General features: G+C 41.5%; 1 protein-coding gene across 1 annotated transcript in view; it reads left to right on the top strand.

The window, feature by feature from the left end:
* CHRFAM7A (CHRNA7 (exons 5-10) and FAM7A (exons A-E) fusion) overlaps positions 1-25,609 on the top strand; it is a gene marked incomplete at both ends in the record, with an annotated part of 37,953 nt that extends 12,344 nt beyond the window's left edge. The window contains 8 exons of the mRNA XM_082489000.1: positions 10,105-10,149; positions 13,203-13,312; positions 18,742-18,821; positions 20,032-20,199; positions 20,591-20,785; positions 22,095-22,181; positions 22,843-22,952; positions 25,091-25,609. Of these exons, the coding sequence (XP_082345126.1) occupies positions 10,105-10,149; positions 13,203-13,312; positions 18,742-18,821; positions 20,032-20,199; positions 20,591-20,785; positions 22,095-22,181; positions 22,843-22,952; positions 25,091-25,609 (1,314 nt within the window). The remainder of the gene's footprint in view (positions 1-10,104; positions 10,150-13,202; positions 13,313-18,741; positions 18,822-20,031; positions 20,200-20,590; positions 20,786-22,094; positions 22,182-22,842; positions 22,953-25,090) is intronic.
* Positions 25,610-26,025: the final 416 nt, after the last annotated feature.

Here is a 26,025-nt window from a genome sequence, read left to right as displayed (position 1 = left end):
TCCCTCAGAGGATGTAGGGTAAATAATAACTACAATTTCTGTAATGCTGATTCACCCTCTCTTTCTGAGTTATTAAGGTGTCTTTGTAATACTTCTGTGTCGAGAGGTGCAGAGACGTTCAGCAGAATAAGCAATGTATTTTGTACTGCTACCCTTCTTCAGGGAATTTTTTAATTGCCATGGTGATGTCTGTGCTCCATCCTAGCTTGAACAGAGACCCCAAGACATCGAGGATAATGGATTATGTTACATATCACAGGAATTTTGGAGCTACTCCTTCTTCCTTAATTTGCCTGCACTTGGAAAGCTGGAGATAAGACAGTATAATTAGAGAGACTGGGCGTTTTGCTACCCGGTCCTCTGAAGCTAGCTTTACCGATGACCATTTGTAGTGGACACAGCTATTCCTCATGGTTGTGTCCCAGTCACACACCTCTATCCCTATGGTTCTGGTGTTCCTCAAAGGTTCTGCAGTTTCATCATCTGAACTGATGCTAAATCATGGACACCATGCTCTGGACAGGTGGGGCAATTTCTGTTGCTGTTATTCACAAAAATAGGACAGAAGAACGCCAGAAGCAGGCTGGAGCTGTGTGCTCCGGTCGCAGGAAGGGAGAGGAAGAGGCACCTTTGTGTTCAGCTCCTTGTTCTCCCATAACTTTCTCTTCTCTCCTTGAAGGAATCACCCGCTTTCCTTCCACTTTAGTTTGCTAGATATACATGCTATGACAGCATTTCCGTATGACTTACGAACATTTTGAGGAGAAAGGCTTAATAAAAGGTCAAATAGGACTCAAAGTTGATGAGCAAGAATAAACATAGAGTGAAATCCTTTGATGTAATGCTGTCCTGGCATTACACCTGACCTTTCAACTTCTGTGTTTTGCAGCTGACCTCTAGGCAATTAAATCAAGTTCAAAAGCTTTGATTCCATCTTGTTTTAATGCTGTCTAAGGAGTGGGGCTATGGGGGCTCTGTTATTCCCTCTTAGCCTGTAGAATGGTTGGTAGTTCCCAGATCCCATCCTGCGAGCGGAGCTGGGGTGCCTGTCTGTGTCAGACTGATGATGACCAGCAGCACCTAGAGCCAGTATTTAACACTAATTCAGTCCTCGCAATAGGAGACTCCCGTGGAATACAATGGAATCAAGAATTATTTGTAAATAAAGCAACAGAACACAGTTATTACTTTGCATGCTTGTAATAAATGTAACTGCACTGTAAGCTCTATGCTGGATTTAATAGTTGAGCTGAGTGAAACCTATAGTGAATCATAAGAATTCATAAGATAACTTGAAAAAATGCAACCTCCCCCTCCTGCTCTTCCAAAGAATATTTTTTTCACACAAAATGTGCTGAAGTATGTTATTAGGTATGCTGTACTCTGCTCATTTCATACGCCTGATTCCTGCCTGTCTTTGCAAAGATGAACGTGTTCAAATCTAAATACAATCTCTTGTTAACAATGATGTACTGAAAAAAAAAGAAAACAGACTGCTATTACAATTATGTCCCCATGGTAACAGAAATGGTACATCGTGAGGCTCTTACACGTATTTATAATCTCTGCTTCTTTTCTGCGAAACTCAGTGACAATACATCTCAAGTCCACTGCCAGGACAAAGCCCTGTTAGAGTCTATGGCACGCCTGACTGTCAGACCTTCTCAGGTATAGATGGAACAGAAACACACTCCCCCATTTTAAGGAGGCTGCTCACGCAGATGCTCTGCCCAGAGCTAAGATGGCACTTCCATGCTCTTGCTCCGGCAGCTTTTCTGCATCCATCTGGGAAGACCTATGGACATTTTGAGCAAACTCCGCCTTTCTTTTAAAGCAAGATAAAGTAGTTGGGGAGAAAGCAGATGCTTCTTGCAAAAGCATGTAAGATTAGCTGGTGTGGAGAAACCACTGGAGTTTTTCAGAGTTGCAAAATAGAGCATGCACGGCACACTTGAAAATAAACAACAAAACCAAACAACTTCCCCCTCAGAATTTCGCCTGAATTAAGTTAAGCAAAGCAATCAGAGTCCTCACCTCACACTCCAAACTCCATCTTAACCCAGGTAAAATTCAAATGACATTTTCCTAATTTTTATTTTAAAGAAAAAAATTAAGATATTCAAAAGGCAAAAAAAAAGAGCATCTATTCCTATCCCAGCAGCACAAAATGCTTTGGTAACATTTTAGCATTTTAACTTTAGAAACTTTAAAACTTTCACAGAACTTCAGCTATAAGCAGAAGCATCCATGTCTGTTGTATTCAGGTTTACTTCCTCACTCTTTTGTGTCTCCTTCTTGTCCTTTTCTGCTTCCACCTGAACAGTGCACGGGACAAGTGAACTCCAGGCTTCAATACCCACACAGAACACATACCCGTTGTTTTTAGAGTTACACAAAGGTCAAGCTCTACAGTCACTAAGCTTCAACTGTAACTGCGGGTAGGCTCATAGCAAACCTTGTATTAAATATGTGCTGGCTCAAGTGTCACACACAGAACTGTAGCTGGCCTAGTGCTCAGCGCATCTTTCCACCACTCACAGCAGGAGATCTCCTTTCCCCCTCCTCCCAGCTGCTGGATGCTCTTTCTCATCAGCGTTTCCATTTGTGGTAACACTCCACGTTATTTCTGCTCTCTTCCTCAGCCTGTCTCTTTTGCTTCTCCTTGCTACTACACACAAACATCTGGAACTAATGTCAGCAGATGTGGTAGTCCAAGCTGCTACACGCTGAGCTGTGTAACTGTGTGCAAAGGCTGCACTGCTAAGGGTATTTATAGCAGTGCTGAAATCTGTAATGCTACGCGATAGCTTCATAGCAGTACTGTGAAGTAGTCATTTGGCACTGCTGCATTGGTACTTGTAGCTAGGCACCATTTTCCTCGTGTTTGATTTGCTGAAAATAATGTGCTTGTAGGTTAGAAGGAAGATTTAGAAAGCAATCTTTTTAAAAAGCATTTGATTTTCTACTCATTTAGTCACATTTATAATAATTCATTAAAAAACCCAAAAGGTAGTCAGTAGTCTGAACAATTTAACATGCTCTTGATGGAAGGGACAAGCTTACAAACTGTCAAGACAGGAAAATGCTCTACAAATACTACGTATCCTATGCCATAAGAGTGATAGCCCAAAGTTAGACCCAGTACAGCACAGCTGGCTAGCCTCAAGTACTGCTGGCACTGGCTTACTCCCAGCCCAGTTAATAAAGAAAATGTCATTACACATATGCATAGGCCAGCCTGGATGTGTGCATTTCAAAGGAGCCAGCGAGATTCTCAGTTGGAAGGTGAGAAAGTCACAGAGTCGGATATCATCCTAGCAGATATCCTCCGCCTCAGGGCCGAATTTGGCTTTGAAGTGGAATGTGGAAGTGAAGAAAGGGCGATGTCCTAAATGCCTTAAACTTTCACTAAGGTCACTAGCAGCATGGAAACCAGCTTTCAGGAGGTTTTTAGCACCAACAGAATCAGGTTAGCGGCTGACATAAAAGGAGCTGGCCCAAGGCAAGAACAAGCCCAAGGCCAAGTCATGCAGAATTGGCACAGCAAGCTGACTGGGTCGTATAGTAAAATACATCACCCTAAACTCTGTCTAAACAGTTTGCAACAGTTGCCATAATTTTGAAGGAGTGTTGCTTCCCAGCAGTAGGCTGTGCCACTACAAGAGTAAGTCATAGATGTCAGAGCTCTGTTTTTATATCAAACTCTCACTGATACGGCAAAAGTCAGAATACCAAATATAAATGTATGTTTAAGTTTGAAGTGGTCTTGAGAAAAATGCAGAGAAACAGTTACAATTTTTATTTTCCACTTCTGACTTATTATTGAATCATTTTGCACCTTTTGCATCTATTTTGGAGAAATCAGAAACATTCTGTGGCCCGTTCCTGGTGTTGAGCCTCACATGCTGGATCATGGAATATTATGGTAATGCCTATTTATACAGCATTTTCTGCATAACTGGAAACATACGCTGTAAGCTGAATCAAAAACATTTTACTATGATAAAAAGTTATATTGCTGACTACTGGGGAAGTGAAGGGTAACGACACTAACCTATTCCTTTTGTGGTGAAAGAGAAGTCAGGTGGGGAAGAGGCATCAGGAGTTCAAATCTCTTTCCTCTCACAAATCCTGTACACTGCCTTTTTTTTCATCTTTATGTTGCCTAAAAAAACCTGTTTTACATGGCAAACACTCCATGTGTAACTTTTTATTCCTGTGCAAAAACCCCCTTAATTCTACCCAAATTTGCATTTTCATTAATCTTGACTTTTGGCAGGTGCAATGTAGGTGATGCCTTAGGCTTCTGGGGGGCAGCCTGACTCTACACCCTCTACTACATTCTTCAAGATCAACACTTGCTGCAGCTACCGCCCCAACTTGTGGATGAAATCCACTTTAGGGAAGTAATCATCCCCCTGTACTCGGCACTGGTGAGGCCTCACCTCGAGTACTGTGTTCAGTTTTGGGCCCCTCACTACAAGAAGGACATTGAGGTGTTGGAGCATGTCCAGAGAAGGGCTACAAAGCTGGTGAAGGGTCTGGAGGACAAACCTTATGAGGAACGACTGAGGGATCTGGGGTTGTTTAGCCTGGAGAAGAGGAGGCTGAGGGGAGACCTTATCACCCTCTACAACTACCTGAAAGGAGGTTTTAGAGAGATGGGAGCTGACCTCTTCTCCCTGGCGACAAGTGATAGGACAAGAGGAAATGGGTTCAAGTTATGTCAGGGCAGGTTTAGATTGGATATTAGGAAGCATTTTTTCACTGAAAGGGTTATTAAACACTGGAATAAGCTGCCCAGAGAGGTGGTGGATTCACCATCCCTGGAGGTGTTTAAGAAAAGGGTAGATGAGGTGCTTAGGGACATGGTTTAGAAGTGGTGGAGTTTTTGTCAGGGTAGGTTAATGGTTGGACTTGATGATCTTAAAGGTCCCTTCCAACCTCACTGATTCTATGATTCTATGACCTTGGCAAGCAGCTGCAGTGTTCATCCCAGTGTCCTTGCAGAAGCGCCAGGCTGGCTTTTTTAAGTAACTGATTTTTATCCTCACCCCTGAGATACCAAAATTCAATTCTGCCAGCACCATTAAGAAGCCTTGCACCACCTTTAATACAAAAGTTTAGCATTGAGGCACATGAGGAGAGGATAACTGCAATAGTCCCTCCTGTTGACTTAGTGTTATAAAGAATGTGAGGTCAGGATGGTGTTTTCAGATGGGCTCCAGGTGGGTGAAGCTGGACCACACGCTGCTCTGGCCTCTCCTGGAGGCTGGCCACACAGGGTGCTGGTGTGCACCAGCATGATGGGCAGGAATGGAGAAGTCCAACCCCTTCACTACTCTCTGTAAGTTTCAAGGAGCTCAGATTCATCTTGTCACTATGGCTGCCCAAAGTACAGCCATAGCATCGACCTTTTGTCAACTGGCCGTTTTATGAGTGCTTAACTCGCTCTCCGGCCCATTCTCTCAGTACTAATCCTCTAAGACGTCAGGCTTCTTCACTTGATACAGTTTAGTGAGGTCAGTGCATGACCCTAAAAAGGAAGAGGAAGAAAACCCTAAGCTGTGTGAAGCAAAAATGAAACATAACAGGGTTTTAAAAGATGCAGGGAAAAAACCGTCATTAGATGCTAGTAATTTGACATTGTGGATCAGAAGATGTTGAGAATGTTTAATGTGCAAGTGCTGAGACAAAGAGATAAGAGCTAAGGAACTGATTAACCTGCTGGTTTCAGTAGGATGACATTCAAGAAAAAAAAAGTGAAAATCTATATAGGGAGTGCCTTACATTGCTCTCACTGGCTGCCAGCCCATTTTCAACTTCAGACTACGATTATTAACATCAGTCTTGCTACGAGGTACCAATCAGGCATATAGCATTATAACAAGAGATGTCTTAAAATGTTGGTGCGAACTCATTTAGTAACTGAAGCTCAGCTCAAAGAGGCATTACTTTTTCTGTAATTTAGATGAGATTCAACCACGGAAAAAGAAAGAATCTGGATTTGAAGTGCAAGAACTACAGCTGGTAGATTTTAGCGAGGACATCACTTTATGCAAGTCTTCTGGGAAGTATGTATTTCTTGCTATGTCACTGTCGGCATGCCAGTCTATAGGCATTGCAGGCTTATTTTCCTTCTTTTTCCCCTTGCTTTTTGCTGCATAGATTTTCTAGTGTGGATGCTAGATGTGCTGACATCCCTTTCAAAGTCAGCAGATAATGTTCCTTACAAAGTCTGTAACGTCCAGGCTAATGCCCTTCACAAAGCATCATCAAATTTTCATCTCTTCTTTTATATATTCTGTTGAAAACAGGATAAAGGAAGGATAATGTACGACTCATACTGTGTTTCCAGAGGTGATCGGTCTGATAGACTGTTTAAATTGAAAAGACAGACAAAACCAGAGGTGGGAACTGGGAGGATGGAGACAGCACAATTCTCTTCAAAAAATTACAGAAATCATTACCTCTACCTTAAAAAATGAATGGACCATCCCAGTCTTCCTGATGTCAGCTACTTTCCCGTCAGTAGCTACACTGCCATAACATCACGTGATGAGCAGTCCAGTGGCCCTTTGCCATCTACCCTGACAGATCACGACTGCAGTTCTGAATCGAGTAGACCAACGTAGCCTTCCACCCACCTCCCACTGCGCGAGTGGCACCTCGCTCTTCTCTAGCTGCCCTACTTGGCCAGTACCATCTGAACCGCAAGTAACTTAAAGTGGCTGGTATGGGAAAAAAACACACCAACCCAAACAACATGATAAGAGTTTCTGGTCTCATTCCCTGACTAATTTTCCCAGCGTCTCAGAATACATTGTGAAGTCCTTTTGCTTTGCTCCTCTACAGTAGAAGGGGTTTGTAATAGGAGCTGCCTTGCTTTTGTGTTCAACACTTTTTCTGTAAGTGTTTAGAAAATACTGTAAAATGACGAACTGCTGAAGTTCTACAAAGCATTTCAAGCCTACCCGTTGTTTTATGGGGAAGTACTGCACAACTCTGATGAAAACCAGAGTTTGCTGTAAAGCTTTTAAAACAGTGTCCAAAGATCTCCCCTAGCTGGGAGAACCCTGTAGGATGTCTCCTGCCCCACTTTTCACCAGCTGCGCTTGGGACCACAGAGAGGGACAAACCCTCCAAAATCAGAATCTTTCGTCCAATAATGACTAAATCCAATAACGACTAAAATGTTGGAAGCCATTTGCTCCAACAGCGTAAAAACCCCACCATTATAACCAAGTCTCACCACGCAGCAAAGTTTTTATAGCTGAGCAGCAATGATGGGATTTACGATTCAAACACAGAACGATAAATATAGTGATCCAAGTGGGAGTTACTTTGTTCAAATATACCCTTTCAGGCTCTAAATGCTTAAAATAACAGAAGGAAACAGCAGAAAACCAGCATGGTCTGTCTTCACTTCAGGCTTGTCTTCACCGTACAAGTTACTTTGGAGTTCATACTCTCAAGACACCCTCTTCGAGCTAGATTTGAGTGAAAGATCACACTTCAGAATAACTCCTGGCTTTCAGAATACGTCTGCAGAGTCTCCTGCAGGCAAGCCTGCGATGGCCGTGCCGTGCGCCCAGCTGCCTGGCGGTGTGGCGGGCAGCTGAATCATTCTGCCAGCAGCACAGCTGGCTTAAAAGTCTACTGTCCCCCTCAGCTCTGCTGGTTTGACTGCTCAGTGATGGCTCTCTAGCCTGGTCCTGTGGTGCGTGCTGGTTGATAGTAGAGCTCCTTTCTGGTACTCCTAAAATAGTTCATCTGACTATGCTCAGGGCTTCAAAATAAATCCCCATGGCGTATCATTAGCTTAAGCATCAGCAGCGCTCCAGCTTCAGTACAGTCTTTCCCTGCTAGAGAAAAGGGACTTTTTGAAACGTCACTAATCTAAGGCTGGGGCCATTCATGTGTATAAAGAGATCACACTGGGAATAGAACGTGAGTTTAACTCAGAATTTAACCATGCAGGAGTATGTGCCATTCAGCTAATAGTCCTGAAACAAGCTTCCCACAACATAACGGATTCCGAATTGCTCTGCGCCTTTGAGTACCCAGTTACGCCTGTGCAAAGCAACACAACCGCTGTCTGCCCTGCAGAGAAACCACACAGCAGCGGTGCTCTCGGCTTCACTCAAGCGTAATAGATGGGACATTGTGTTATAGGAACTTGTTAAGTTCATCTGGGACAGCACACAGAGCTTTGAGAAAACGCTGTCAAACTTCTAATGATAAGTTATCATCGGTGGTATTTATATCTGACCTAAAAATGGCTATGATGATTAATAGAAACATATATAGGTTTTACATGTCCTTAATTTGCAACATTTGTCTATAGACTTTAGTTCATAGTGATATGAATGAATTCTTAAGGATTATTTCTTCATTCTTGAATGAAAGATCCCACGCAAACTAGTTTTGTTGTGCTCTAACACTATAAGCAGGGTTTTGAGAGAGGCACCAAATTTGGATGCCTAGAGAATAACAGCTACTATTGGAAAATAATTACTGCTTTGCCTGGCTGACATCTTCAGCAATGCCTTCAGCATGCTAATTCAACACAGGTTATTAATGTGTACCTGAAACCGAAGGGTTAAAGAGAACTGTTTCCCCAGAATGCCATTTGAGTGGGGTGCTCACTTGAGATAGTTTTGAAAAAGTAAGGTTCATGAGGTGATGAAGCAGAAAATAGAGAGGAAATGTGCTGAATCACTCGCTGTGGTCTGTGCTTCCTTGTATTTTGTATTCTACTTTTCATTTTAAAGGAAGGTAGGAACGTGCACTTGAGGGCAGACTTTATTCATGCACAATACCGATCTTTACTTAAAATCTTTTTATTTGTCTGTATGTGATTTAATTGTGATTATACGTGACATAGTAATGCTGGCATACATTTATCGATGCTTGCTTTAAAAACACCATCGTCCCTTGCACTGTATTTGATTTTACATACTGTGTACCTTCTTATTGTGCTGCTCTAAAATGGCTTCAATTAAAGGTCTCACAGGACTTTTGTTCAGTTAGATGTCCACGGAACAATAGCAAAAAAGTAAAGAGTATTGACCTTTAGTAAAGAGTATTATCAAAAAAAGAACGGTTTATTTTTGGTATGAGATGTGATTAAACCTTTTTTTGGCCATTTAGGAACAACATTTGTGAGTGACATCTGAGTGACAGATGTCAGCTCAGAGGTCTAGATGTACAAGCAACTCTGACAGTTGCTGCTGTACAGGCGACTGAAACTTGCCATGACGCTTCCTTAGACTACAAACGAAGCTTTGACCGGTGCTGGGACAGGGATTGTGCATTCAGTTTGGGGAATGTGTAATACTGACAGTATATAGAGTATATTCCATTAGCTTCACACAACCCAGGTGGGTACCGATACAGTACCAACACAGAAATAAGGTCACCAACCTTTTCCTGTGTCTGAGGGGCGAAGAATTAAACTCTTTAATGAACTGCAGCATCAAGATGCCTATTGCGTCACCTGAACTTACATCAAACAGGCACAGGAGGAGGCAAGGGGGAAGGCCTTCAAACTGGAACTGCTGCAGGCAGAGTAATAACGTTCTGCCCTGCCGACAGTTTTCTGGTAAAGCCGTTACAGCACTTCTTGTATAGCTCCACTGCTATCAGTGGTGCTGCTTGCCTCTTAAGAAGCTATTTAACATGGCCTCAACACGCATCATCTGAACTTAGGCACGCTTTCTTTGTTCAATATTTCTTCTATTACCTGCATCTGCCTGGTGTGCAAGGTTAATTAGTGAGAGGGCTGCTCCTAACGAAGGTGAAACAGGCAAGCCCTACTGTAATCTGCTTTGCCTTTTGAGATTCTTTATTAAAGAAGGAGCCCCAGGGAAGAGTTTGGCAGAAGGATACCTCAGGAAACAGTTTGATCGACTGTGGTAACATGAAAGACATGAAACAGTACCTGTGATAACTTCTGTTGCAGTAAGTTCAAGGCAACGATCCCTTTGCTTTAAGAGGTACCTTAGCACAATGGCCTATTGTAGAATAGACAAATGTATTTAACGGTGGTGTTTTAACTGTATGGTACTAAGTTGTGGTTTGGTTTTTTCTCCTTCCTCTCAGGATGAAAAGAATCAAGTATTAACAACAAACATCTGGCTACAAATGGTGAGTTTTGAAACAAAATATGTTTCTCCCCCCCTTTGGTCTTTGAGTTTAATCTGGTGATGGGTTTGAATTTCAGGAAACTTTCAAGCTTTTGTTCTATGTCTTGCTACACAGTGGAGAAAGCAAAGCTGAATGGAAAACTGCGAGGCTGAGATTTAGGTCTTGATGTTGTTTCAGGTATTTCTGAAAACTTAAGAATTTGAGTCGCTACATCTGAGTAAGTTACTAACGCATGTAGGTGATTTAGTCACGCTAAACTGTCGATCAGTCCCAGGCAGAGTAACTGTAGGCGCAAGAGCCTTGTCACCCTTCCAATAAATCCATTGGGGTAAATAATTTGATTGTGAAAGAGAACTCTACGTGCAAGAAGTGCATTTCATCTGTAATAGCTGTTCTGATCAGCACTCTGAAAATTGCCAGATGGTTCTTCTGATACAGGGGAAAAATCGTTCCAGAGAGGCTCTATATCTCCTGAGAGCTGCTGCCACTGTCCTAACTGAACTTCTCTGCCATCCTACTTGCTTTGCTGTCTGTCTCCTTAAGAAACTGCAAGAGGATTTTAAATAAAACGGCTATGCTGTTCCCATGCTGTTCAAAATATTGTTTAAACATAGGTCATCATCAGAAATTAACTGTGAACGTGAGAGGTTTTTTACGTTACTTCTCCAAATTCTGTATCTCAGTTACACGACTAGAAAGGGTGTTGGAACATCGGTTCAGTTTCCTAATGTTCAGCTGGGAACAGTATAGTCTTTCACAGATTCCCTTTTGTTTTGCCCACATAGGGCGTTCATTTTTCCTACCTCCCTTTGACCGTCTTACGTGATTCAGTGTCACCCTATGCTACATCATATTGGCCACGATACCTCCTAAAAGAAGTTAGAATAAGAAATTATTGTCTCTATTGATATAAACGGTTGTAATGCAGTTTAGATGGCAACGAACAGGACAGCCCACGGCCCCCACCCAAGGCGGCGGCAGGGAGCACTGCCGCAGCTGCCCGCCCCAGCCCAGCAGCGCTGCCAGAAAGGGACCGGCTCTCAGCCCCTGACGGGGCATCGCCTAAAGCCAACGAGGGCCCACGGGTGTCAACGCCTCAAAACCACACATCCTACTTCTTTACATTGCTGGACTTCATTAAAAAAATAGGATCTCGGTATTTCTACATTCCCAAAAGATGAAGTGGTAAAAAATACAGTGACATTTGTCTATTGGGACGTTCGTGTGAAACAATTTACTGTAAAAATGGATGTAGAATTTCCGAAAAAACAGATGGGAGGCAGTTGATCAGTTTATAGAAGCTGTGTATAGATGAGCGTGAGTGATACACATAGTTTAATTAGAGAACTGTGAATGGAGAAGGCAGTGAAAAGAAAAAGCTATGAATAGAGCCAATCAGACATTCTGATTTAGGATTTCTGTAAAAAACTATTATCTGTAAAGCAAAAGGAAAAAGCAATGCACAACTTGGGTCATTTGTCCAGGTGACAAGGCGCTACAAATTCATGGTAAAAAATGAGTGAGATAAATATGGAAGCACAGGCCAAGAAATTGTATAGTAAAAGCTTTACAAAAGATGTGTGATGAATGCTATTAGATTTGCTGCATGCAGCAAAACGGTCATTGACAAGCACCGTTCTAGAGGTACAAGAATGAATTTGAATACCTGCAGCGTGAGGCTAACTGGGGACCTATTTGGTGTAGCAAACTGCAACTTGCCTGTGACAGTAATGCAGGAATTATGTAGAACAATTTGATGTGAATACACCATGCGAATGATCAATTCCATTACCTCTACAATATCTATTGGAAATTTTTTCTGACCTTCTTGTCTCTCAGATTTTGACAAGGGCCACTAGACTGTTGAAGGGATAAGTATTGTACGTTTACCCCCCCACTTCAAAGCCTGCATTTCAAAGACTAACATTTGGCATTGCAAAAGCACTGTAAATCTGGTATTTTCACTGTAAGTTATGATGCCTAAAGCTATGAGAAATTAATGTAAATAATCTAATATGGGGATGGAGAGAGGCATGATATAATGAAGCATAGAAATTATAAGAAAAAATAAATTTTGTGAAACAAAATGAACTTTATTTCTTATTTATACCTTCCATGCACAACAGCAACCACCCTTGTATCCTGACAAATCGTCTGCTTAGTAAGGGGTGAAGTGCAACCTCAGTTTCAGGAAAACACAGTCGCTCGTGCTAGTGTTTCTCAGGAGCCCGGGAGGTAACCAGCTCGCTAGAGCTGCCACGCTACTCAGCTGCCTGCAGTTCGGGGCAGCGCTTCTGTTTATGACTGTGCGTGACCATACGTCTCAGTGACAGCGTCTGGGATTCAGCAGTGCTAAACTCAGATCAAAGCACTGTCAGTTTGACTGCAACAGACGCCTGCCTGCGCTGGCAGCCAGGGCCAGCTGGAAGGGGCAGGGATAGCCCCCAGGGCGGATGGCTCCAGTGCAGGGGGGCCACCTGGGAAGGAAGCCTGTGGGACAGTGCAGTGGCGCTGGGCATCTGCCCCCCATCTGCCCCCCAGGCTGCCTGACTTCAGGGCACAGGAGCTGCTGAGACCATCTATGCTAGCATTAACTGTTCTGCCATTTCAGTCGTTTTCCCTGTCAGCAGTGACTGTTGGCTGCTCTACCTCGTGTCTATAATCAAGTTATTACAACCTGAGAATTTCCAGCAACAGAAACCAAAGTTGTCTATGAAGAAAAACATAATTGAAGTTAATGTACGAATTGTAAAAGAAAATCTGTTCTTATCCCAAATTGGCACCTGAGACAGCACGAACAATAAAATACAAGCACCCCAAACCTTCTTTTATAGGCTAAGTGCACTGCAGTGTGAATTGAAAATGAGATTTTTATGCTTTCCTTTTAGCTCTAGGTGGCTTGATTCACACTTTCCAAACGTTTCACTGCCTGAAGCGAAATAGTATCGCTTTAACAAGAGAACAGCTATTGTCTCAGGCTATCCAGTCACCAGAGGACTAGAACAAACCAGTGGATGAGGTGACCTAACTTACTTCCTGTGTGTATGTCTTAGTACTGGACAGATCATTATCTACAGTGGAACGTGTCTGACTACCCAGGAGTGAAGAATGTCCGTTTTCCTGATGGCCTGATTTGGAAGCCAGATATTCTTCTCTATAACAGGTAGACACACTTTTTTTCCTGTGGGGAAGGACAGAAGATCACAGAATTATAGTATCGCAGAATAGCCCAGGTTGGAAGGGGCCTTGAAAGATCAACTGGTTCAGCCTTTCGTGGGAGAGTGGGTCTAGATGAGATTATCTAGCACCCTGTCCGATTGCAAAGAGAAGGCAAGGCAAATGACATAGTAATCTCATCAAAATGCCTATGTTTTGAAAGAGTTTTCGAAAACTTTCTAGGTTTTTGGAATACTGGAAAATTACCAGTCTCCCTGTTTGCACCACAGAAGGTCGTATTTGCAAATACTTCATAAACAACAGCAGCCTCCCTACCACCAATTCTAGTTAGGTTTTGTGAGATGATTAGAAAACTCAACTTTGCTGGCTGTGTTTAATGGCACAGGTTCCTCTTAAATTATTTCTTTGGTCTAAATGTTTACTGGTGAATTCAAATTTGACTTTTGACTGCTCCTCTAGGTTTTATTTTGGGTTTCACTACAGGCGGGATAGGTAAATGCCAGTAAGTATGTTTGCGTTTTCCCATGTCCGGTTTTGGTGTCACTCTTTCTTCCTGCTACAAAACCAGCTAGAATATTTGCTGCTCTCCTCTTCAAACTATCTGTTCCAAGTTGGGCTTATTTCAGGGACAGACAGATTGCCATCAATCCACTGCAGAACCTTTGGCTGACATTGAGACATTCTTTGGCTGCACCATTATATGGTAGTTCCCATTGCAGAATTTATTTAGTTTAAAAAGATAAAGCACTGAGAGCTGTCTGCTCTTTAACAACTTGCCTTTTGCTGTGGATGTGGGGCTGGGTTCTGTTCCCCGGGTACTGGAAGGACCTTACATCTGCTCTGTACGCAATGCACCAGCTCTTTTATGGCAGCCAGGAAGCGTTGTTATTTTTTTGCCCATGCAGATGACACGAACCTTTTGTCTTCCTGATGGCTTTTTTTCCTCTGTATCTCTGCCATATGTCTACTAAGAAGACAACCCTGTTGTGTTTATCAACCCGATTCCTCCTCCACACTTCACGAGCTGCTTTTTGTTGCAACAAGACCTAGAGAATAGCTGTACCCAATATGTCAGCTGCAGTTATGCTCCCTTTTGCCATTTGATGATCACCTTTATGAGCAATATCAGTCACAGGTGTTGTTGAATTGTAATGATGTAATAACAGCAGCCGGTGACAGCATTTGTCACCCTCTCAGTACTTCTCTCCAGGCCCTCCATACCTGCTTTGCTTACAGCCTGCTGCAGCGCTTCTCTCGGAGGCACAATTAATACTAAATGATTTGAGGTGATCCCCACTAGACTTCACCATACTTTGGGTAACTGCCTGTCAAGATTACTTCTTGTTTCTGGTTTAAGCATGGCAATTGGTGCTTCATTTGTCCACGCACCAGCCTAAAAAACCTTTCAAATGCTCTGTACACAAAATGGAGCAGCTTGCAACCTGGATAGGTATTTCTGCCACATTAATCTTGCTTAATGTATTTTTCAATGCACACTTGTTTTCTTACGCATTCATTCCTCACTACCTTGATTCCGTAAATGACAGCATTCTTGGGAGAGTCCAACAAATCACACATTCATTTCTCCTCTTCCGCTGAATGACACACTGCTTATGCCATAAAATTGGTACTCTACATCAGCAGTTTAAAGGTTTCCAAAAGAAAGAATTATGACAATATTCTTCCTCACACATATCACATACCTGAGAGAGACTTTAAGTGTGTCTGAGGATTGATGCTTCAATATTTAAGTAAGTATATCCGAAATGAAAGGGTAATTTTTTTAAGAAATTAGTAATACCAATACATACATGCTAACCGTAGCTGAAGCGCATTATAGAATGGCAAGGGTAACTTAACGACCTAAAACTTTCTGTCAATATAGGTTTCTGAATCTTGGGATTGTTAACTACGGCACAGTCGTGAAGTAATTATTCTACAGTGTTTTTATTTCGAACACACATTTAATCCAAAATCTCATTCAGAGTTTAGTCAGAGCGCAAAGCTATTTAAAACAAATTCTTACTCCTGTGTGAAATTGCATTGGGAATGTTACGATGTTCTCTTATATTGGACACGGTATTTTGAGACAGATGCTTTCAATTTCTATACACTTCACTGGGGACACGCATCTGCAATTACAAAGAAATTAATGAACTATAAATTCATTTTTCTTTTTAATGAATGCATGTTTCCCTATGTCTTGAGTCCTTACACATCTTGCTGCAGCCTAGTACAAAGCAACTTGTGGCAGCTGTACTAAATTTTACAACCGGTCTACTGTGAAGAGAGCAGGGCCAGCTCATCTGTAGTTTTTCTGAGGGAAGAAAATCTTGGCCTACGTACAAATCCCAGGACTGACCGCATTAGTATCATCTACGGCTCTCTGCCCCTTTGTTAGGTTTACTAGACTTATTGTCCAAATGGCCACAGTTCAGTACTTCCTGGAATAACAAAAATTCTGGTAGTTATCTCTCATTTTAACAGTTTCATTTCTCCAGTTTTAGAAACCTGAGATTCTCCAGATAGGTCCCAGTGGGATCAGATCTGCTAGGTATAGCTTGTCATCTCAACATACTGCAGTCAATATCTGCTTTCAAGTGGTTCTACCCTGAAGAAGAAATGTAGCAGAAATGGGTTTCTATCATCACATTTGAGCACCAAGTCTCATCAAGCAAAGGCTTAGCTACTTGGTGCGTTCCCAATTGAAGCGGCGCGTTTCAAAAAACAATTAGAAGCAGTGGAGAAAAGCCTACATGCTCCCTTTTCAGAAAAAATAATTTCACATTTGAGTCTGAGTACCTCTCGATATTCTTTTAAGAATGTGTCTTGCGAAAGGCAAAGTCACAGGGCACCGAAACCTAGGTTCCTTGCTCGCTTGTGTCCTTTTGAAACTTTTATTTTTGCCAATTACCAGAAACAGCAGCAAGGTCTCAGAAGCAATCCCCTGGGGCTTAACTGCCCTCCACTCGAGGGGAAGAGAACAGAATCCAGCCTAGGAGGATAAGAATTTTATTTCTAGTCATTACTTTCTGCTGTACAAGTAAGTTGTGTGGCATGGATGTTTTTACATCCTAAATTTGACTACTTGTTTGAGTGTCATCACGTAGCCCTTATTAATTTCAAGTCAAAGCAATTACTTGTCTATGTCTAATATAGCAACCCATCGCAGGACTTTAAGTCCAGTTTTCTAAGGAAACGAGACATATGCACGTGTGTGCACGCGCACCTGTGTGAATATATTTGTGTGTGTGTGTATGATCTCTCTTGCTGCCCCTTTCCCCAATATCCTCTGGATCCATCTCTGCCAAATTTAGCAGTACGATCAGTAGAGATCTTAGCAGCACCGGTTTCTTACAAATGTCGTGACAGGCAGCCAGGACCAGGAGGGAGAACAATTCGTGCTCCAACCGGACGAGAAGCTGCAACGTGAATTCAGAGGATGCAGCCACGGGCTGCGAAGCTGAGGGAGAGGGGCCTGCATTAGTTCAGCTGCCTTAGAATTGCCTTTTCCCCTCAAAGTGCTAGGAACCACTGGCGCTACATACACAATATTTAGATTTTTCTACTTGTCTTCAGAGTTCAAATTAAAGAGTGGCAAGGATTTTCAACAGTGAGCCTTCTGCTCACCACAGGAAAAACTGCACCTCCAGATGGGCAAGTAATTATTTGGATTTAGTTTTTTCTTGTCTGCATGTTTCACAGACCAGTCCAGATATTTTTTAAATGTAATTTCTCCAAATATATAAGGGGAAAATAAAATGTGAAGTAAAAATGACTAGAATAACGATTGCTTTATTTTAGCTGCAGAGATACAAAATTCGCATCGGAATAGGTCAAATATTAAAGTCCTCTTTTTAAAAAAGAATATTTCAGTATGGTTTTTCCTGCTAGGAAAATTCCTGCTAGGAATTTATTATACTTTCTGCGACAATTAAGAATATTTTGCTTTCTCCCCATCTCAGATTCTTCCTGTTTTTTTCTGATAGGTTTTAGAAGGTGATTAGAAAATTACGAGATACTAAACCACTAATAGGCAGAGAGACATCAGACTCGTGGTGTTCAAATCACCAGACAGGTTTTCAGATCAACAAAAGCACAGGCTGCAGCAAGAAGCCAGACCCTGAGGCTCGGGCAATCTCCTCTGTCCTGCCCCAGAGCGCCTGGCACTGCCTTTGCCTCGTGTGCCGACCCGTCCCCACAAGGTGACTGTTTGGACACTACAAACAGTACAACAAAGTCCAGTAGCCTGCGTCTCATTTTCCTTAGCCCCTGCACAGCTGAGAGCCCGAGAAAGGAGCCTGTGCCTACAACCAGGGCAAACAGCCATCGGACGTGAACTCAACACAGCAGTTCCTGAAATACTTTCGAGACGCAAAGGTCATTCACTGCCAGTACCTTCCCAGTACACTCTGTGCAGTTCAGTCGAGGCACCAACTGCAATAACTGTGACAGTTTCTCGAACACCTAGGTCCCCAACTTTAAAGTATATCTAGATCAGAATCTAATACCTTACTGCAAAAACCTGCAGTAGTAAATGGGAACTGTGAAATAGGGCACAATGCTATATGAATACATATTCATTGCAGTGCTAAGTAATCTAAACATCTTTCATAGAGTGATTTAAGTCAGCAAGCTTACTAAACTTTTCATAGGAAAGACTCTCTATTTCATCATCTAACTATATGAAAATAGGTTGCTTCCCATCTACAAGGTTCTTAAAATTGTAATGCCTAGTAAACTCCTGGGTCGCCGTGTCAGGTGTAGTTGAGATCTTCCTTGGCAGTAGCTGCCAATTCATCATTTGAAGCACCCTCCGAGTAATGCTATGATCCTTTTCTAGGGACTTGTAAGAACAGCACACCAGGGCAGTCCTGGCCAGCACCACTACACTGACACCTCTAATAGGGTTTCTTTTTTTTGCTGAACCCAGTTTGTGGGTCCCGAAGTAGATGATGAAGGCTGGAGCTGCATTAGACAGTGTAACGTATGACATGACCGCTCACCCCTGCCAAGAGGTAGGATGAGACACTGGAGTATCCATCTCCTCTGTATTCATTAGCTGCTGTTCATGTAGACAGCAAGAGAACAGATTTCCCTGTACAGTTGCTTGAGAAGTTTTTAAAAAGTGCTTACTGTCCAAATAGTGATCAATAGAGCCATGGCACTGTAACGAATGTAGTGGGATAGGTGAGCAGTGAGAAGAAGGTGGCTCACCTTCACTTACAGTTGTTAACCAGGAACAAATCCCAGAGTATCAGGGCAGTTACTCTGAGGCCACAGAAAACCAGTGACAGAAGAAAAGCTGTCAAGTTTTTGGGGAGAAATAATCCTTTTACGAAGAACAGATTTGTCTCAGGTATTCTTCAGCCATCCAAAGAGCATGTAACCCAATTTGTTTCTTCCCTATTCTAGTGCCGATGAAAGATTTGATGCTACATTTCACACTAACGTTTTAGTAAATTCTTCAGGACATTGCCAATATCTGCCACCAGGTAGGCTGTTTTCATGTCATAGATTTTGATAACTTGGACTACTTATGTATGGTACGGCTTTAAATTTGACATAATTTCTCTGATATTTTATTTATCTAACTAGCATAATCTGATAGATTTAAGCCTAGGTGCATGATGAATTACATGGTTAACACTCTTGTATTAAAACCACCATGCAAAATATACTTTTTTATTGCAATTATGTAAATTCATCTATCGTAATGGACCATTTCAGAAGTGTGGAAGTATAAAAGCCCTTAATATCAAAAGATATTGCTTATTAAAGCCACGGTAATGCCTCTTAATAAAAAAATCATTAATTTAGCTGTTTCTTCTATTAATACGGTAACTTTACAATAAGATGCTTACTAATAGCTTGGATGTATCTTCTATTTGAAATGATTCACTGGATGCATCATCAAAACAATTTTTAGTCTGAAAGGAAAGCAGTCTGTGCTTGATATTCATTTGATATCAGAAATATATCACTGACTGTCTGGATGCATAGCAGTGGAGTACTGTTTCTGCTCCCAAACTCACTTAGCATAATTCTTAAAATTAACTCTTCCTGGAATCTGAATTTTAGAAACTACAGCAATAGAGCCAAATGCTTTCCAGACAAATTAGTTTTTCCATCTAAGATCCCCAGAGGATTTCAGGGGTTTGCCTGCTGTTCTTTTGATTTAAGATGTTCCATTTAGGGGGGGGGTGGTGGTGGTGGTGTTCAATTCAATTCTCAAAGCTGCTAAGTGACAGGGTCTGACTCAACAAGTGAAGAATAAGAAGCTAGCTTTCCTGCATAAATCAAGATCATGTAAATCTAATAAGACAGTAAATAACCTTTCAGGATTTCTTATTTTATTCAGTAAGAGAAATAGGAGATACAGATTGCACATTCTGCTTCATTTCTTTCTGAAATACAGTATCTAGAAATCTGAGCTCTCCTCTAAGTATTGTCCCACTGTGTGCCAAAATGGAAGTGTAGTTCAAAAAATAGTTTATAACACCAATACATGAATGGTGCAGCTCTTTCCCTTTTCTATGACTGAATTTTGCTATTTACATGTCAAGACACAACTGAGATTAAATGTAGTTTACAAGTAAAAAAAACAGAGGACGCAACGTAGAACAAGGTCTGGTTACAAAATGTACATGAAATTATGTGGAACAAACATTTAAATTAAGTGTTCTTGTTTAAAATCCAATCTAGGCATATTTAAAAGCTCATGCTACATAGATGTGCGCTGGTTTCCATTTGATGTTCAGAAGTGTAACCTGAAGTTTGGATCCTGGACTTACGGGGGCTGGTCCTTGGACTTACAAATGCAAGAAGCAGATATATCTGGCTATATTTCAAATGGAGAGTGGGATTTAGTAGGTAAGCTCTCAATTTCTTATTTACACTGTGAACTTGCAGCCTTGTCTCCACTGCTGAAATAGATGGAGTAACGATTGGGAAATGAGAACAGAAATTAAATTAGTAAATGACCTAGCTAGTGGCATTTGAAAATCTGAGAACAGATGTAAGATGAAAATCAACATAAAAAAGTAGATGACAAAATTGCTGCTTGAATTCAGTAAGCATCTTTTCTCCGATTTTCCTTTATTATCTAAGAAAAATTACTTAATTGGGAATTAAGCTTAAAGAAGTAGTTTTACCTGCAGTAAAACTTAGAAAGCTACATTTATCCTTTTTTAAAATAATCACTACGTAATACACAGTTTATTCACATTAATTTGTGTTTTTCTTCCTCTTCCCTCCTACACAGGAGTTCCTGGGAAGAGAACTGAGAGTTTTTACGAATGTTGTAAAGAACCCTACCCAGATGTAACATTCACAGTAACTATGAGACGTAGGACCCTCTATTATGGACTCAATCTTCTTATTCCCTGTGTACTGATATCGGCACTTGCTTTGTTAGTTTTTCTGCTTCCGGCAGACTCAGGAGAAAAGATCTCACTAGGTAAATCCTTAATAGGATATTGTAAAGATGACCAAACCAAAAGTTGTTGCGTTTAAAGTTTTTTAAACAGTCTTAGTAAGCAAGGAGGAATAGCTTGTGTGCCCTCTTCTGGCTCAGGAGCTATTTTTACTGTTTGGAGCTGAAGCTGTGTGACGTTTCACCCATGCTCTCAGCTTAGGGTACGCTGAAGTTGTCAAATGGAGAAATTCCAGCCAACCAAGCAGAAGCGTGACAATTCCTGCCTACCTTCCTTAGGAAGCAGGGTTTCATTTTTTGATGTTTATTTGCTGAAGAAAAATCCCGCATTCACTGAGTAAAGCCTGTTTACAAAGCTGCGTTTGAACACTTTACCGTGGAATTCTTCTTAATATTTCCTTTTAGTGAATTGTGTTAAGAGCTTAAGATGCCTTTGCAAAAAGGTTGATTCTAACTGCTCCTATTCTAATTTTCATAGCAAATTTTAACTAAAGTATTGGTTTGTGAAACAAATCTGATGACTTTAAGTACTTGATCCTTAAGGTGGAGGTTAAATATGTAGTGAAACTCTGCCCCATACAAAACTGCAAATACACTGGTTTCTACAAAATGAACGTAGCTGTTAAAAGGTAGAAACAAAATCGACATTTCTCCAGAATATGGTTTCATTGACTAGTAGCTTCCCTAATCGAGAAGTCCCTCCCCTCATGCTAAGATTAAGTCTTTGTTCCTAAATCCTTTTCCACCTGACAATGACTCCTTAAGACTAGTTCTGAGAAAAGAGTTAAGCCTTGTTCCAGAAAGATGGGAACCCACCACTGAGCAACAGAAGTCAAACTCCAAAAATCAACAGTCAAGACTACTTGGGCATAGCCCCGGGCAGAACCCAAGAGATAATATCAAAAGATATCAAAGTCTGTCCAAGACAGCAAATCTGTTGTTCAGGAATATTATGCATTACAGCACCTGTAGCTTCCACCCTAATTAATCAAGTGTCATGTGCTCAAATACTCAAAATCACACCATGTTTCTAAAGCAAACAAGAAGCAAGAATTACTTTGATTTACCTCAGCTAATTAGCAAATGGTGATAAAAGCTGAACAGTTACAAGGATCTAAAAATACACAGGTCTGTGCAGGCATTGGTACCAGTTTGGCAGCACTACTACCCTGAACTCGAGGTAGTACAAGAAAGGGTATGAGTACCGCTGCTGTGCTGGTCTGAGGGTAACATGCTCTTGCAAAGAGCATTCCTGCAGATCCATTTTCTGCTTCTTACTGCCGCGTAACTGCAAGCTACTGATCTAATTTCATACTTCATGTTTATGTTTCAGGTATAACAGTTTTATTGTCTCTCACTGTCTTCATGTTACTTGTGGCTGAAATTATGCCAGCAACATCTGATTCTGTGCCCTTAATTGGTAAGCTAACTGCAGCTTTTATTCACTTGTATTTTTTGTCAAACAAGGTGCAGTGACTTTGCACAAAGGCCAGCAGTAAGGCGTTACCACCTGTACAATGGCCTACTGAATTAGAAAAATGTTGCCAATGACGAGACGCTCTGATGGGTGCGATCCCCTATACAACTTCCATGCTCTCAGCTCTGAACAAAATAGAGAACCTATGTGTATTTTGGGAAAGCATAAGGGAGTCAGTTTTCTATGGAAGGGGTTGCAGTTTTGACACAATTGGCCAGACATTAGGAATACAGAGCTAAACATGATTAAATCTTCCCATTGTAATTGCTCAAACAGAAAGAGAAACTTTTCAAAAGAAGTAGCAGCCGGTCTCTACAATACTGGTGAAAGAAAATTAGAGTACAATATTTGTCAAGGTTGCTTAGAAAAGGCAGGTGCTCATTTCCACAAAGACAATTACTGAAGGCTGGCTGTCCTCTCGAAATAACGGCTGCTCTTCCTGCTTTTGAGAAACCTGTCACAAGTACCTAAAGCAGCATGTGTTTCACTGCACTGGAAAAAGAACTCGACGCTATGTATATACGTGTATATAAACACCCCTTATAGTAGCTAAGAAGCAGTATCAGCCAAAGTATATTGCTGTAATTATCTGTTTATTTTGCAGCTCAGTATTTTGCCAGCACTATGATTATTGTTGGTCTTTCTGTTGTCGTCACTGTTATTGTTCTGCAATACCATCATCATGATCCAGATGGGGGAAAAATGCCTAAATGGGTAAGGTTTGATTTTCATTCATTATCCATTGCATAGATGTCCAGATCAGGGATGTGACAGAGTAGCTAGTGACCCATGGTTACTTCTTACTGTTGAAAACAGATGAATCTTCCTAAACATTTCTGTTTGAAAAGCAGTTTCACCAAAAATGAGATGTCCAGATACCTTTTGTGTGGTTGGCTTCCTACAGAGCGTGTGTCTGCGAGAGAGAATGAATCTACCTCAGCTTACTTCTATATTCAGAATCTCCTTCGCAACAGCTAGAAGCAACTCCGGATTTTGCTAAAACCTAAATGTATAAATGAAGGTGATTTTCAAATAAGTTGCAGATGTCAGAAGTGACCCAGGTAGAAGGAAAGAGTAAGGTGCTGACGGAGATTATAAATGCAAGAAATACACTGCCCTCAAGGTGCAGCAGTGCAGCTGCTACATATTTAGCTGCTGTGCCTACAGAAACATCAATAGCCTAAAAAGCACTCATTAAAGGTGGCTGTTAAAGCGGAAGTGAAACTTGCTCTGAAAATCCTCATCTTTACCTCTCTGGCCAAGAACATCTGTAAAGTGCAAAGAGAAATTAAAGTCTTTTTCTGAGCACATACGGCTTTCTTTATAATATACTTCTATGAGTGGTTGTTTTTACAGAGAATGTGACACTGATATTGCATTACTAAATATCGATGAGCATCATCGGCTAACTGTCCGCTCTTCCCCACTCACCCAGCTCATGGCAGCATCAGGCATTACTGAAGATGGAAAGACCTTTCTCTTTTTTCCTCTCTAGAACAATGAGTTACTATTATCCTTACTAGTCAAAAAGAATGCACATACAGCAGTGCCCCGCAGACAAGAGATAATGAGATATTCCCTGGCCTTTTCTGCGGTAGTGACTTTAAAATAAATTTCAATGAAGAGAATAAAAGGTATATATCTTTAGATGCATGTTTGATGACCTAAAGGGGACAAATGTTTAGTACCGAGCAAAACATCCTCAGAAAGCAGAGTACTTGAGGTTGAGGAGTGAGTTTTTGTGTTGAGAAGCTGAAGTCCATCAACATTATTTGGATACTGGTGGATTTTGGATCAGGCCCTCAGCTGACGGAATATTGTCCTTCTTGGTGAAGCTTGGTGGTGAAAACAGAGTAACAGGGCAAGATCTGCCTCTGCTTGGGATGTTTGCCTGGATAGAATATCTAGTCTGAGTGGCAACCCACAGTCAGAATAAATGGGCTAAATCTAATATTAATTACAGGGTAAGATTTTAATATTATATGGGACAATAATATTTCATGAATGCTCTGGGAAAGAAACACTGGAATGAGCTCTTAAAATCTGATTGAAATAGATTACAGAAGCTTGCATCTGAACTGGAACGGTCTCTGGCTTGCCTGCACTTTCTGTAAGGCTGGATTAAGGCAATGTGGGAAACGGTAAAATGATACACACTGATTAAATTTACAAAGGGTTTTGTTGTTTTGGGTTTTTTTTTATATCAAAGTAGTTTTTCCATCTTTTCTCCATGCTCTATCCAGATCCGTTTTCTAAAATCTGCAATCACGAAAGCAACGCGAGAACAGAGCCAAACCATTGTAAAGCTTGGTGATCCAGTCCAGTCTAGCATCTATTTTAGCAGCCCCCTCCAGACAGTAATGTCACATGAATTTAATATCAGAACACAAATGTGAGCAACAGAACTCTAATTTATTGACTACAATCTAAAGCAGTGCTATTAAGACTATTAAAAAGTAACTCTTCTTCAGTAAGTGGTTTTGGTTTTTTTTTTTGTTTGTTTTGTTTTGTTTTTTTTTTAATTCGTAGTTTCTAGTAAAGTTGGAAAAGGCTGCCATATCCCTGTTCCAGTGTAAGGAAAAATCAACACTATGGAGACTCCCATCGGAGCAGGGGGGACTCCCAATAGTGATAGTCAGCCTGAGGCAATCAACAGCACTGCTAGAATAAGAAAGCAGCCTCAACGATTAGCAAATTAATCAGTTGGCAAACTCTGCCACTGTTTTCTAGAGCTCCTGTGCAGACTAAGCAGAGGCCACGGACCAGCCAGTCACCCAGGCTGCAAAATACCAATAGTGCCCAAAGACAGGGGCTGTGTGAAGAGGTGCTTATTCTCAAAATTTTTCTTCCAGACAAGAATCATCCTTCTCAACTGGTGTGCTTGGTTTCTGAGGATGAAAAGACCAGGGGAAGATAAAGTGCGCCCTGCCTGTCAACATAAACAGCGTCGATGTAGCCTATCAAGTGTGGAGATGAACACTGTGAGTGGACAGCAATCCAGCAACGGGAATATGCTATACATTGGGTTTAGGGGGCTGGAAGGGGTTCACTGCACACCTACCACTGATTCAGGGGTGATCTGTGGGAGGATGACCTGCTCACCAACAGATGAAGAAAACCTGCTGCACAGTGGCCACCCCTCTGAAGGTGACCCAGATTTGGCTAAGATCTTGGAAGAGGTCAGGTACATAGCAAACCGATTCAGAGACCAGGATGAAGAGGAAGCCATTTGCAACGAATGGAAGTTTGCAGCCTCTGTAGTGGATCGGCTCTGCTTGATGGCGTTTTCAGTCTTCACAATCATTTGTACAATTGGTATTTTAATGTCAGCACCAAACTTCGTAGAGGCCGTGTCTAAAGATTTTGCTTAACTACTAACTACAACCTGATTCTCTGAAGTATGATATGTAGCAAATAAGAGTGTGTTTTTTGTTTGATCGCTGTTTTTAATGAGTATACCGCTTCTCGTTGTCTGCTTTCTTTTGCCCCCCTCTCTGGTCCTGAGTTCCTTTTGGAAGAGCGGCACCATTTCAGAAGGGAAGCTGAGGATTTCTCCCTGGGCTGCCTGCGTGCAGCTCCTCTGAGCACTCTTCGGTGGGAGATGTGAAGTGGCTGCGAGTCCCTTCAGAATGACAGGGTATTGCACCACCATCTCGTACACATATCTGAACTGGCTATTACAAAATAACAGGTAGGCAATGCCAGAAATGTCACTTCTTCCAGGCTTTGTTATAAAAGATAGAAGGTGGTCCATCTTAACTATTCGAATGAGTGATCGTAAAGACTG

This window comes from Vanellus vanellus (genome assembly GCF_965231255.1).
Source record: "Vanellus vanellus genome assembly, chromosome: 11".
NCBI classification, from domain to species: domain Eukaryota; kingdom Metazoa; phylum Chordata; class Aves; order Charadriiformes; family Charadriidae; genus Vanellus; species Vanellus vanellus.
This window is presented reverse-complemented; position numbering and strand designations above follow the sequence as displayed.